This window comes from Pinus tabuliformis, chromosome 8 (assembly GCF_031772625.1).
Source record: "Pinus tabuliformis cultivar Carrire ecotype Pingquan chromosome 8, CPIR1, whole genome shotgun sequence".
Taxonomy (NCBI): Eukaryota; Viridiplantae; Streptophyta; class Pinopsida; order Pinales; family Pinaceae; genus Pinus; species Pinus tabuliformis.
The window spans coordinates 1,866,490,443-1,866,506,322 of record NC_142294.1 but is presented as its reverse complement, the minus strand read 5'-3'; the positions used below and the strand labels follow the sequence as shown (position 1 = coordinate 1,866,506,322).

Here is a 15,880-nt window from a genome sequence, read left to right as displayed (position 1 = left end):
CTGAATTATTGAAGATAAAAGAAGATTTGATCAAAGGGTTTCCCCACACATTGTGGGGTTTGTCCCTGGCTAGCCGCCACATCTTGTGTCTCTTGTCTTGGCTTGTTTTCTGTCAATCATTTAATGTTCTATCTGCACTTTACTTTATGTACATGTGATTGCTAATCTGTGGAATATAATAAGAGAAAGAAGTAAATTGTTATAAGCATAGAACATACCATAACTTAGCACTAACTAATCCACAATTCTCTCAAACCTCCAAAATACTCTGGAACCTTCTCCTATTTACAAGAATTCTCATTTTCTCTCAAAACTATAGTAAAAATACATTAAATAATTATATCCTAATATTTGGAAACCAACTCACTTAGTAAACATTTGACCTAGGTTAGATGCACCTGCATCACCTTTACCATTATTTCGTTTCTTACATTACAAAGCAAGATGGATCTCCTTTTGATGTAGGAACATATATCTCTAACCTTGGTTTAAGGGGGTCATAGAATTTTCTAAATGAGAGCAAATTCTATAAATTAGAAATAGTGAATTTCTCATGTAGATAAAATTGTCTTAGTTCCAGAAGGAATATAGTTTGTTAGAGGACTTTTGATGAGCTAACACTCTTGTCCATGTAGAAAATTGTAAAGAGGGACAAATTGTCATATACTTTTAGAGACGAGGACAAGTATAGTTAAATTAATGAGTTGTTGGAAACAAATTCCATCTTTTCTACTGTAATGGTTGATATTTTAATAAGAAGTGGTTGAGACAAGTTAGCTAGCGGAAGGCTAACATAAAAGGCAATAGGAAGTAGAAAGAGCGAGTAGTAGGAATAGGAGAGGTCAGGGCAGAGTATGCCCATATTGTATAATTAGACTATGAAATTTTGTGAACACAGAAATTGATTATTAAAAGTATATTTAGATGCTTCTATGTTCATCATTGTCAAGGTATTTATAATGAAGTGATTGTCTCGATTTGAATGTGAATAGAAATACGAATGAGTGTATGATTGTTTATTCAAGAATTTTTGTGTTTCTTGTAACGAAAAATGAGTGCACAAAATGTTGCTTAGGAATTGTAATAGAGTATATATGCAGGGGTTTCAATGGATGATAGGTTTTTTCAATAGAAATTTAGCACAGGAATATAAATTCATGTATTAGGGTTCAGAACGTCGATTGAGGAATAAAGTCGATGTGATTATTGATGAATCAATGTCTCTGTGTGGTGAGATTCTAGCTGTAGAGTTTCAACACCATTTGAAGAGTGGTTGTAATTGCATTAGCTCAATATTATTCTACTTTGTGGAAATATTGCAGGTCCAATGTTAAATTGAATCCTAGGTTTGAATGTTGGAAATAAACCAAGCAAATGATTGTGACCAAGGAGTGGTCAAAATGATGATAAGAAATCACCATTGATGTGTAGGGTAAACAAAATTTTGTTGGTTGAGGATCCATGTGGATATCTGAAGAAATCTGCTTTGAAATATGAGGAGCACAGTCATATTTGGGTAGAGAAGAAGGAAATCACCAAGTGGAAACTTGGTCCTAGAAAGAAATACCCTATGTAAGCTATGCTAGTTGAGCAAGTTTTTTGGGAAATTGCCACCAATGTACCCGTTAAATAAACCCTATTGAGTGAAGAATTGTTGGATATTTGTTGACTGCGTTGAAGGTAAGATGGCTTTGAGTATGGTTTTTTATTTTATCATAACATTGAAGGTTAAATCTTGAGCAATGATAGGAGGAGGCGTTGCATAGGGGATTTGATTCCTTTGTAAAAAAGTAACATAATATTCCTCACAAGTCCAACTGTAACGTGTTACGGGAAATGTAACATAATATTTACTTTTTAGATTTAATAATGAGTTCTTTCGATTATTCATTGATCTGGAATGTAGTTGTGTATATCTATGTGGAATACATAGTAAATATGCCTAACTTGGGATTAATAGTGAATGTTGACCTATAGCATTCTAATTACATGAACAACATTGAGCTATAATACTAATTTGATGGTGAATGTCCAGTGAATGTACCCAATTCAAAATATGAAGTTTCCCAGTTGCAAAGACTGGGGTTTTTTTTACATGCCAACATATACATTTCAGTTACTGAGAACATATTCAAGCTTAGATGGAGCCTTGGAATATCAATTGGAATGAAATCCTAAAACAAGTGTACTCCTAGGAACTTTAATTTCATGTGACCACAAGTTGAGGAAGGAGTTTTGGAGAATAGAGTTTGTTGGCAGCTTTAAATCCCTAATGGAAACAATAGTGCATCACCTTCTTTGCATCATCCATGATATAGCGTTGTTATACTAGATCCTGAATTTTTGTCATGAACTATGATACTAAAAATACCACTATTATATTAGCACTAAGTCAAAATATTATTAAAATATCCAATTACTAGGGATTCAAATATAAATTTAATAACATAACCATAATGTTAGTCAATATTATGCACAACATCACATCGCAAGGGGATGGGTGGCACAAATGTGAAACTATTATATTATATTTTAATTATATCAAATACACTAAGCTAATTCTTACATTATGCTTCACTTGTATATATGAAGATGTAATATAATGTTTTATGAATTGGCATATGGACCAAAGTAGGATGATTTGATTAGGTATTAATTAGCCATTTATAAGTAAGTGGCCTAAGGTTATAAAACAATTGGGTGAGACATCTATATCTACTTCTTTGTATTATTGTATATAAATTTATACTCTCCCTTTCTTGATATGAGCTCCATCTTTAGAGAAATCTTAACCATCATGCTTTCCCTACATAATTTAAAGATATAAATCACATATTTCCACTTTGCAAAGGTATGTCATGTAATATGCTTTATACTTATTTCTCAAACCCTTGGCATAATTATCAAAGACGTAATATAAATCACAATATATGTAGATGAAATTATACGAAGTATTATAGATGTAGATGCAAGTCCACGGGGTCTTGGATCAACGGTGATCAGGTGCTTTGTTAAGGCACTCCTTGATGTGAAGTTACCAGTTCAATTCCCCGCCCTAATTGGGTGATATATTGGACATGATGGTGATGTAGTCCCACCCTAAACTTAATATATATAGATATATATATATATATATATATATATATATATATATATATATATATATATATATATATATATATATATATATATATATATATATATATATATCATTCTTAGTTAACATGTCTTCAATGTTATAGTACTTCTTCTTATAAATACAATGAACCACTCTAAAGAATAATGCTTGAAAATGGGTTGCACAGAAAGGGTAATTTCTCTATGTTTGCACCTAGAGTTCCTGGAAGGAAGGATTCTATATTTGTAGATATTATTCCAATACACCCAAGATAGGTATATTTAACTATTGTTTCGTACGCACTGACTCACATAATACGTCCCATATGAAAGGGTGGAGAGGAAGAAACTTTGATAACTCTCAAGCCTTTGCCTACATTATTCATTGTAATGGTCATAAGGAGATGCATGAACGACCATTCTCATCCCTATGATATATTCATACTCATTGTTGCCTTCATCCATGAGGCCATCAACATTGGATTTGGTACTAAAACACCATCCATAGAGAGTCCATCCCAATAATTCATGACATAGAGAGCCAAGGCTTACTTCTTAGCTTCAGCAGTAACATGTCTCATAATTAGTAAATCATGCAAAATGATAGTCATTATAGTTTTTTTTATTCCAATTATATGTCCATGGTTAATAGTAGAAAGGATGAACCTTTAGTTTCCCACATGGACAAGCTTTGATAGAATATGAGCTAATCAGTTGACCACTCTAATGTTTTTCTCAATGTTTCTAACCACAATCCTAACAACATTTAGTAGTTTGTCTTTTGTTACAAGCAATATAAGGTTGTCTGATTTACAAATCCCATCATTATCCCATCTGCCTTGGTAATTCAAAATAATGCCATCAAAATTGGCATCCAATGCATTCAACTTGTCGATGTGATGTTGTAAGGTACCTAGGGAGGAAAATTAATATAATGTACTTAGGAATGATAATTAATGTAATATGTCCATATTCATTGAATAAGATCTAGTATGTGGTTTGTGTATAATAGTTTATGAAACATAATAATGTGACTAGTATAAACCCCTAGTAATACTCTCTCTATACTATAAATACACATACATATCAATAGTTGGTGCATAATAGTTTATGGAATGTTATAATGTGATTGGCATAGATCCCTAGGAATAGTCTCTCTCGAGATTATAAATACAAATACATATTAATATATAGACATGTTGGTTTTTTTGTTACAAAAACCATAACATGCAAAATGATTCTTATCATAAAGACTAATTGATACGATCATCTTACTTGAAAAATTATCTCTATGATCTTAAAGTTAATTATTGTGTTGATTGAATAACCAATTTAAAGTAAAACTTTTAATTTATTACTAAATATTATAAATATGTAAACTAAAACAATTTAATTTTACTATTAAACAACCAAAAATATAAATAACAACATTAAAATTTTACCGAAATTTTATATTTATTTTCATCATAAAAACATAAAAATCTAAAAACCTATGATATATTAAAAATTTATATTAGCTATATATATTTTTGCTCCATCATAAAACCACAACTGCCCAAAAATGAATGGTTGAAAATAATGAAAATAAACTTTACAAAAGATTTAGAATAACTAGACACTAATAATATAATATAATATAATATATATATATATATATATATATATATATATAATCTCTTCACACTAATAAATATATTTATATATTACTAATCGGTCACTACTATCCTTTAATCAAATAAGAGCTGCCACGTCAAGGTGGAAAACAAACATGGTCATTATTATTGAGGTCGATGATAATGATGGTTAATCAAATAAGAGCTGCCACGTCAAGATGGAAAACAAATATGGTCATTATTATTGAGGTTGATGATAATGATGGTGGTGGTTAATCTAGACCTAGACCAAACATTGGTCCATTAAACCTCAAAATACAAATTCCATTAAAAAATCGAGTACAGGTTCTTGACACAATCCATTAAACCTCAAAATACAAATTCCATTAAAAAATCGAGTACAGGTTCTTGACACAACCCTTACTTTGGTGAAATAAGCATTTTCCAATTAAACAAAATATTTGGAATCTCTTTCCATCACAATCTTACTGCATTTTCTTGGAACTCGCTGACCATTCTTTTTCCTTTGGTTTTCCACAGAAACTGAGAACATGGGCACTTCTTTTAAAAAATTAAATATAATTCATTCGGGGCTCTCCGGGCTTCTTTGCTATTGGTACCAGACAAGCGTGGATAATCAACCTTTTCACATTGCTTCGCTTAAACAGAGCGATGACAATCACTGTATTTGACAGTGACAAATACAGTTTCACACACTGCATACCCATTCAAAGTCTTCTATTGTTCTTTCTTGGGTCTTTCCTTGTTTTCCGTGTAAGGAACGACCGGTACCCATTATGAATTATTATATGGGCAACATTCAGTGCTTAAATCCAACGCCAATGCGCAACAAATCGAAGCAAGCAACAATTTCTCACCATGGAAGAAGACTCATCTACCCCACTGTAAGGATAAGCTTGGGATTTTGTTTTCCATAATTTCTTATGAGGATATGGTTGTCATATTTACATTTTGATAAATCAGCTGGAAACTTTTTGGTATATGAAGATTGGGATTTTGTTTTCCATAATTTCTTACGAGGATATGGTTGTCTTCTTTACATTTTGATAAATCAGCATGAAACTTTTTGGTATATGCAGATTGAATTTTTTTAAAGAAGTTTAGGGCGTCTCTGGGATAAAAGATGGACTTTTGTGATCGTTAAAATATAATTTTTTTGAGGTTGGTCTCTGTCGTTTTTAAATTACCCATCCAATCTGTTATTTCCCAGCTAAGCTTTAGGAGGGCTTCCCCTTGAACAGTCTGGGAATTAATCTTCCTGAGGTCTAGGCATGGGAGGACAGCTGTAGTATTAGTAATGGGAGTTTGATCCTGTCCAGTAATGGCAGATGCAATAATCTGGTTGTTGATCTGCAGTTTTTGGCAAGTTAAGTGGTTTCAGTGTGATAGACACCTCAGTTCTCTTGTTTCGAAGCCCACTTTGTATTTGTAATTTCATATATTGCTTTTTCATTATAAATTACCCATCCATCTATTGGCTCTAGGTCCATCATTTCCCAGGGAAGCTTTAGGAGGCTTTCCCCTTGAACAGTGTGGGTATTAATCTTCCTGAGGTGTAGGCAGCGGAGAACACTGGTGGTATTAGTAATGGGAGTTTGATCTAGTCTAGTAATGGCAGATGCAATAATCTGGTTGTTGATCTGCAGTTTTTGGCAAGCTGAGTGGTTTTAGTTTTGTTGACACCTAATCATCAGGATTGGATGAATAAATACAATTGATGTAAATAAATAATAAGAAATATGAACAGTCATCGGGAGATAGAAGTGAGCAGCGTCCCTCATGTATATAATAAAGACCTACTTGAAGGAACAAAATGAATTAATTTGTGGAGTTACTACCTGGCCTAACATGGTATCAGAGCTCCCGAAATTAATTTTTTTGTGTAACTGCTTGTGTCTGAGTGTCAGTTTTCTGCCTATATTATGCTCGGTTGCCTGAAGCCTACCCTAGGCAGTGTCATATACGTCTATGATATTGCATGCGCCTTCTATCAAGCCTGCACCCTCTGTCAAGAGACTGCTGCAAACGTTGTCTCACTGCGTCAATGTCCTAGACGTTTTATATTCTCTCGTCCGACCTACCGAATATGAACCAAAGATTCAATATTGTTCAAGCTAAACTCAAACTTCTGTGAAATACCATTCAAATGCTCCACTGCTCCATTGAAGCCATCTCATAATCCTGATTGCGTGATAGTTATACCACTGCTCCGTTAGAAACCAGAACGCAATATATATTTGATTTATCACTGCCCCATCCATCAAACAACCTCTCCAACTATACCTCGGCCTCTCCATTCATTGAACGTTGGTCCGTTGATTTGAACATTGAAGTGTTAACGCAGTTCTGGTATAATATGCTCCTCCCATCCATTTACGTTGCCCCATCCCTTTACATTATGTGATATGTTAACACTGGTTCCATTGAAGTGTTAACGCAGTTCATGAACGTTGGTTCCGTTTCTTGAACGCTGGTTCCATTGGTTCCATTGATTTCAAAGGCGAGAGGGCTTTGGTTGCTTCGTTAAGAGAAGAAATTAAGAATTTTAACAAACGTTCAATTATTCCTCCATTTGCAATCCATTATACAGTTGCTGCATCCCGTGCTGTCATTGCAGCGCCAAGTCTTCTGCTTCTATACAAAATTCTTTACCGCTCAACATAGTTGATTCCTCCAACTGTCTCAAGATTGTACATTAATATCAGCTCTGCTTGGTTTAATAGGTGTTTTATTTGAGATAGAATTATGTAACGATCAATTGAGTATTGCAAACTCAGGTTATAGTATGAGTGTGTAAATTTGTTTTTTAATTGTTATTCAAACCAGAAACCCAGAAGTACTATTGCATGAAGTGCTGTGAACGCTATGGTCTCACGTTGTATGGTTTATACCTCTGATATGGTACCTCTACACAGGTTTTTTTGTGTATTGGAGCTGCTCCACAATATATTTAGGCTGAATTATATTAGCCAAAAAAAATTTGTTACAAAATGCATTCAATCATATCCATGGTGGAATAGTTCTTACTGGCAAGGAGAACTATCCTAAATGGTCCCGAATGATAAAAACACCCTCATTTTCAATGAGTTGTGGAAAGGAGTGTGCATTGGAGACGGAGACAAAGAGCCAGAATAGCTTAACTCAGACAAAGAGCTCGCCATTTGGGAAAATAAGAACAACAAAGCTTATGCATTAATCGCAGCATCTGTAAATGAAGAGGTGAGTTGCCATATTATTTTCCCAACAAAGCTTATGCATTAATCGCAGCATCTGTAAATGAAGAGGTGAGTTGCCATATTTCGCCATTATCCACTGCTTTCGAAGCCTTTAAAAAGTTGAAAGAACTCTATGACTCACATTCTGCACTTGAAGTTGTTCAACTCATGATTAAACTCTTCACTCTTGAATTACAAAATAATGATCCTCTTGTTCTTGCATCCGAAGTAAAATCTATAATGCATGATATCAAATCCAGTAAGGTTGAATTAGATATTTCTCTTATCGCTTTTCTTAAGGCACTTTATCCTACTTACTCCAATTATCTTGAGTCATTGCAAGCAAATGGAAATCTCAAAGATATTACCTTTGACTCTCTTGTGAGAAAATTTGTTGAAAGAGAGAAAGCTTTTGGAAAGAAGACAACTCCTCAATCTTCTGAAGACGGTGTGTGCCTTGCCCATAAAGAAAATAATCCTACTCAAGATTCTTCTAGAGGAAGAGGTGGTCGAAGAGGAAGAGGAAGATATTTCAGAGGCAGGGGGGGTAGACACTCTCAAGGAGAAAAGGCAGATTTGCATTGCATACACTGCAAAAGAAATGGATCACATGATGCCTCCACATGCAAGTTACCATGGGACAAAATTGAGCAGCAAAAAAACCAATAGAAAGGTAAAACTAATGACACAGACAAAGGTAAAGCACCTAAATCCGCTCACTATGTTGTGGCACAATGTAATATTGGAGTAAATGAAGATTTATTTAATGTTTCACTTGCTTCTTGGAAAAATTATTGGTCGCTTGATTCAGGGGCAACCTGCCACATGACTCATAGAAAAGATTTTTTTGAAGAATTTACTGACAATGTTGATGGAGCAGTATACTTTGTAAACCAATCAAAAATCAAGCCATCAGGACTTAGCACAATTAGGCTTAAATTGCTTGGTCTTCCAGATTTTTTTCTGCATCATGTTCTCTATCTCCCACAGCTCAAGAGAAACTTGTTGTCCTTGGTCTACATCCGCCAACAAGGTCACTCCATTCATATGTTTGATGGCAAGCTTGAGGTGAGAAAAGCATCTGACCACTCACTTGTCATGAGGGGAATAGAAGATGAAAGGCTTCTCAAGCTGCAAGGTACCTTTGCTTGTGCACTACATTTCTCATATAATTCTCATTATGAAGAAGGTATTCTTCCATCAAGTTTATTATGGCATGCTAGATTTGGACATTTGAACTGTGACATCCTCCACTTGTTGAAGAAAAATGTTGTTGCTGGTTTGCCTAAAATTCCTAGGAAATTTAAGCAATGTGATGCTTGCATTCTAGGAAAGCATAGCAAACATTTTTTTCATGATTCACATTCAAGAGCACATAGAAAACTTGAACTCATTCATTCAGATTTATGTAGTCCAATGCCTGTTCCTTCTGCAAATGGAAATAAATATATGATGACATTTATTGATGACTACACCAGAATGTGTTGGGTTTATTTATTGAAGAACAAATCTCATGTTTTTCAAACATTCAAGAACTTTCATAAATGGATTGAAAATGATGCACAATGTCATATTGGGTCTATTCGCACTGATAATGGAAAATAATACACATCAAATGAATTTGAAAACTATCTTCGCCAACATGGGATCAAACATCAAACAACTGTACCTTATAATCCCCAACAGAATGGTGTAGCTCAAAGAATGAATAGGACAATCTTAAATATGGTACGCTCCATGCTCTTCTTCAAAAATGTAAAAATAATGTTTTGGGCTGATGCTGTTCTATGTGCTGCATATATAATGAATAGATGTCCATCTAATGCTATTAGAAACAAGACTCCATATGAAATGTGGTATGGGCATGTTCCTTCAGTAAAGCATATCAGGGTCTTTAGTTCCACCTGTTATGCCTTGATACCAAAGGTACATAGAAACAAACTTGGTGCAAGAAGTCGTAAGTGTATCTTCCTGGGGTATTCAAACACCTCCAAAGCATACCGTTTCTATGATGAGGTCAATAAAAAGTTTGTTGTATCTAGAGATGTAATTTTTCTTGAATCATCCAAAACTGACAATGTTGTTGAGCGGAAACTTGATTGCTTGGATAGATTCGCAAATGCAAAATCATTTCAAGAATTTGATAATCAGATTCCACATCTTGAAGGGGGGATTCCTATACTAGATCAACATTTGGAATCTTCTTATGAAGAACACTCCCACACATGAAACTCCAACAACAGATGATGCTTTAAGTTATGTGATTGATAGAATTGGGAAACTCAATCTTGATTCAGTCCCAACTCAATCAACGGAGCAGCTTGGACCATCTGAGAAAGGTCCCCCAAAGTCGCTGACAAAGACACTTAAAAGTATTCATCCTGATGAGGTTGGAAAGACAGGAACTAGAAATTCAAACCGGAAAAATGGAGGTGATGGAGATGACTCTAATTCACCTGTTGATATGGATATTTCTTATGATTGTGAATTGAACTTGTTTACAGATTTTGAACCAACTTCCTTTAAAAAAGCTGCTTCTAATGATGAATGGAAAGAAGCAATGCAAAAGGAGTATGATGCCCTCATAAAGAACGACACTTGGAAACTGGTTGATCCTCCATTAGGATCCAAACCAATTGGCTATAAGTGGATCTACAAGAACAAGTATAAAGTTGATGGCTCACTTGACAAGCACAAAGCTAGGCTTGTGGCAAAAGGTCTTGCATAGAAGGAAGGGGTCGATTATGAGGAGACTTTTACCCCCACAGCAAAATGGGCTACCATCCGTACACTCTTTGCCCTAGCAGCTCAGAATGGTTGGAAAGTCCATCAAATGGATGTAAAAACTGCTTTCTTGAATGGAGATCTAAAAGAGAATGTTTTTATGTCCCAACTTGAAGGATTTGCTATGAAAGGACATGAACATAAAGTATGCAAACTTGTGAAGTCCTTGTAAGGCCTCAAACAAGCACCACGAGCCTGGTATGAAAAACTAACTAAGCATCTTCTGAAACTCAATTTCAAACATTATGATCTTGATGATGCAATTTTATTTGTCAAGAAAGTTGGAAAAACAGTTGTATATCTTGTGGTATATGTAGATGATCTTTTGATGACAGGGAACGATGAAAGCTACATTGCATCCATAAAGAAGGAATTGGGGAAAAGTTTTGAAATAACTGATTTGGGCTATGTTCATTACTATCTTGGTATTGAAGTAACTCAACATCCAAAGTCCATATTTTTTCTCAAAAGAAGTACATTGGAGATTTGTTGAACAGGTTTGGCATGACATAATGCAATCCTCTTACTACTCCAATGAAACAAAACTTAAAGCTCACATCTATTGAAGGAAAAGAATTTGAGGATGCAACAAAGTATATACAGCTTGTAGGAAGTCTCAACTACCTAACTACTATCAGACCAGATATTTCGTTTGCTGTTGGAATCCTCTCCAGGTTTATGAAAAAGCCTTGTGAGGGATATTGGTTTGCTGTAAAAAGAGTTCTAAGGTACTTGAAGGGAACTCAAGACTTTGGAATCAAGTATACACAAGTCGACGACTTCAGTTTGATTGGATACTTTGATTCAGACTTCGATGGAGACAAAGAAACTGGGTTATCTACTTCATGATATGCTATGAGTCTTGGATCAGGAGCTATCTCATGGAGATCATGCAAACAATCAGCTCCAGCAGATTCCACAATAGAAGCAGAATATGTGGCAGTAGCTGAGGCAGCAAAAGAAATTGTGTGGCTCAGGAAAATTCTTGAAGATTTGCAAGTAAAACAAGTACAATCAACTCCACTCATGATTGACAATACCTCTGCAATAAAGTTGGCCAAGAACCCAAAGTTCCATGATCAAACGAAGCGCATCAATACTAAATATCATCTGATTCGACATCATGTTGAAGGAAAGACAATCCATCTCCGTCATTGTTCCGCTAATGAGTAAATTGCAGACATCTTCACCAAAGCGCTTGGAAGAGAAAAGCTTGAACGATTCAGAATGATGCTTGGACTCACCAACATCCCTTCAGCTTAAGGGGGGAATGTTGACACTGGGTGAATAAATACAATTGATGTAAATAAATAATCAGAAATATGAACAGTCATCGGGAGATGAAGTGAACAGTCTCCCTCATGTATATAATAAAGACCTACCTGAAAGAATAAAATGGATTAATTTGTGGAGTTACTACCTGACCTGACAAGTTTGATAGACACCACACCTCAGTGATCCTGTTTAGAAGCCCAGTTTGTATATGTAATCTTATATAGTGTTTTTTCATTTTAAATTACCCATCCATCTATTGCAAGCTCTAGGCCCATCATTTACCAGCGAAATTTAGGAGGCTTTCCCCCTTGAACAGTACGGGTATTAATCTTCCTGAGGTGTAGGCAGGGGAAGAGAGCTGTGGTATAGTAATGGGAGTTTGATCTTGTCCAGTAATGGCAGATGCAATAATCTGGTTGTTGATTTGTAGTTTTTGGCAAGCTAAGTGATTTCAGTGTGATCGACACCTCAGTTATCGTGTTTAAAAGCTCAGTTTGTATATTTAATCTTATATAGTGTTTTTTCATTGTAAATTACCCATTCATCTATTGCAGGCTCTAGGTATATCATTTCCCCGCTAAGCTTTAGGAGGCTTTCCCCTTGAATAGTATGGGTATTAATCTTCCTGAGGTGTAGGCAGGGGAGAACAACTTTGGTATTAGTATTGTGAGTTATTCCTGTCCAGTAATGGCAGATGCAATAATCTGGTTCTTGATCTGCAGTATTTGCCAAGCTAAGTGGTTTCAGTGTGATAGACACCTCACTTATCCTGTTTAGAAGCCTAGGTTGTATATGTAATTTTATATAGTGTTTTTCATTGTCACATTTTTTGATCTTCATCTCAGATAATGAAGGCATTATTTATTCTTGTTGAATTTGGTCGTGTCGTCCCTATCTCCTCATTCATAAAAATGTGCAAAATTGTATGCACAGAATTCCAAATTTTGAGGGATCCAGACTCGGTTTCCCTTACGGTGCTAATTTACTCATTTGTTGTTGCAGGTTCACTGTTGGTCAAGAGACTGCCGCTTTTCTGGCTTCATGCGAAATACTGTTCAATGCTTGGGAGGAGTCAGATCGTGCAAATAATTTAGAGAGTTTTAGTCTGAAGGAGCATGGAGGCGTTGCATGTGTTGCCTTCCCATCATTTCTGGGAATCGAAAGTTTCATCGACGGAGAGGGGAATATACAAACAAAAAACCAGGTATTCTTGGATTGCGGGAATATAGAAACAAAAAACCAGGTATTCTTGGATTGCCTCAAGGGTGACGATGATAAACCAGCCCAAGTCCATCATGGAGCTCTTAAGTTGTTCCTGGATATTATGGAGAAAACAGATTTCCAAGCAAAGGTAAATTGATTTATCTAAATGCACCCATCAAAAGTAAACTCGATTTCACAACAAGAGGATTTACTTCTGTTATTATAGATGAAATTATTGAAATTCAAAGGGAAAAGTAACATTGTGTTGATGTATTCCAGATCGATCAGTTACAGGCTTCTACTGACTCCAGATAAAGAAAATTCAAACCCATTATATTTGTGGGTCTTTCCTTGGGAGGGGCAGTTGCAACCTTGGCTACACTGTGGTTCCTGTAAAAGAGGATAAGGCAAATCTCTTCCTTTTGTATCACATTTGGTTGCCCTCTGGTAGGAGATGAAAGACTTGTTGAAGCAGTTGGCCGTGAGAATTGGGGAGGCAACTTTTGCCATGTGGTTTCCAAGCATGACATTGTTCCTCGGATGCCCCTTGCACCGATTGAGGCAATTTCTGCGCCTTTGACTGCTATTGTGCCCTATTGGGATGGCAAAGTCCCATATTCTTCTATTCAAGACGCTTGCAGGATTCTTCTTAGTTATGTCCTGCGGTATACTTCAAGCTATGTGTTTGATTCTCAAAAGTGGTTGGACAGGATCACAAAGAGAAGCCCATACAGACCTGTTGGCACTGACATGTTCTGCTCAAGCCATGGCGCAGCTTGTGTTGACAATTCTGACACCGTTTTGAAGATGTTTCATTTGACAATGCAAAGCCATGAAAATCCTTCGGATATTACAGTAGAGGACTGTTTTTCAGAGCATATAGTGTATGCTTCGGTTTTGAAACATGTCATAGAGAACTCCAAAAATGGTAGAAAATTTACATTTAATAGTGATTCAGAATTTTCGTACGACATGGGAATTTCAGTGCAGTTAGAAGCTACTGGTGTTGGAGCGCAGGTAATACACAATTACATCTCATATAATGTTTATGTTTTTTTAGTTGGTTTTCATGAATCATATTAATAAATATTTTGGAAATGTTTTGAAAGTATGTATAGTGGATTTAATGGTTTGAGGTAGGGTGGATGGAGTATGTTATAAAATATTTTACTTCGTCATATATCAAGATATGTAGAGAAGGAATTGTCATTTTGAATTTTTTAACTTTCTGTTATTTGTATAATTTAATGGATTTAATAATTAAGAATATGTAATTGCTATTCAAAAAATTCATAAATTCAAATCTGACTGAGTAAAATATGTATATCTTTATTAACTTCAACATTCAAATTCCTACAATAAGATTGCATCCTTTATCTTACATAGGGAAGGAATCTCATACATTATTATTATATCAAATTATAGGATAGTATTTTCTTGTCTGTATTTTTGAATTTAAGTTTCTACATTTCAGCACGCTAATTGCTGCATAAAATTTTGTGGATAACTTTGCCGAGAATGATCAAGCGCAGCTTGCCCTACGGAGAGCTGGGGAAATTGAAAACAAGTATATCACAAATGTTGATAAGTTAGCTGTTCAATTAGGCCAGAAACAAAGTACTATGGCAGAAATTGAGTGGTATAAAGAGGGTTGTGAGAAAGAGTGTGGCATCAGATATTATGATACCTTCAAGAACCATGCCAACACTCAGGATATCCGTGTTGATAGGCATAGGATAAATCTCGGGGCATTTCGGGATGGCATTATTGAAGCATGGGAGGGTAATGAATTGCCAAGTGATTTCCAATCCCAAAATAAGTGGATAAATGCTGGCAACACATATAGAAGATTTGTAGAGCCTCTGGACATTGCACATTATTATTGCTTTAACGGCAATGGTAACTATCTTTCAGATGGAAGATCTAATCGTCATATAGTTCTTGAGAAATGGATGGAAGAGAAAGAAAGAACTCACATTTCGAAAGGGCGGAGACCTCACACAATGCGTGCATCCCTCACTTCAGACTCGTGCTTTTGGGCGGATGTAGAAGAGGCTTGGAAAGACCTGGAAAATCTAAAATAAGGCCAACACCAACACCAGGGCCTAAAAAATCTTGAAAAGTTTGAAGAGTATGTGGCAAAGATGGAAAACGCTCTGAGCATTTCTTCAGATGTTTTCTCGGCAGGAACCAGGTTCATGATCTGGTGGGATGCATGGAAAGGTTATAAGAAAAATCAATCCCCTGACTGGAGCTCTCCTTTATATGAGATAATGGAAAAGTTAAACGGCTGAATTTGCAGGTATCTGAATGGAAAAGTTGTTTTCTAGCAAGATCTTCTTCCAATTAGGTTGTTGGTTTTGTCAGAGGATCTTCTGTCGGAATTTTCTGATAAATTCCATAACAGACAGACAAAAATCGCACTCTGTTTTTACACAGAAAAACAGAAAAATTCGCTTGCTGGAAACGGTGTTTCAGCAACACAGTTTTTTTTTTCAGTTGCTGAAACAGGTGTTTCAGCAACGCTGATCGTCGTGTTTCAGCAACGTAAACTTTTGACGTCAAGTAATTTTTGAGTTACGAGGTGTTTCAGCAACGGTGACGGTGTAACAGCAACAGGAAAAATTTAACTTGTATTTATCAAAATAAACT

General features: G+C 35.5%; 1 protein-coding gene across 1 annotated transcript; it reads left to right on the top strand.

Moving 5' to 3' along the window:
- Positions 1–12,712: 12,712 nt before the first annotated feature.
- LOC149243773 (lipase-like PAD4) lies at positions 12,713–15,312 on the top strand. Its single transcript, XM_089371306.1, has 4 exons — positions 12,713–12,732; positions 13,028–13,376; positions 13,628–14,245; positions 14,761–15,312. The coding sequence occupies exons 1-4, from the start codon at positions 12,713–12,715 to the stop codon at positions 15,310–15,312; spliced, it is 1,539 nt and encodes a 512-aa protein (XP_089227432.1).
- The last annotated feature ends 568 nt before the right edge of the window (positions 15,313–15,880 follow it).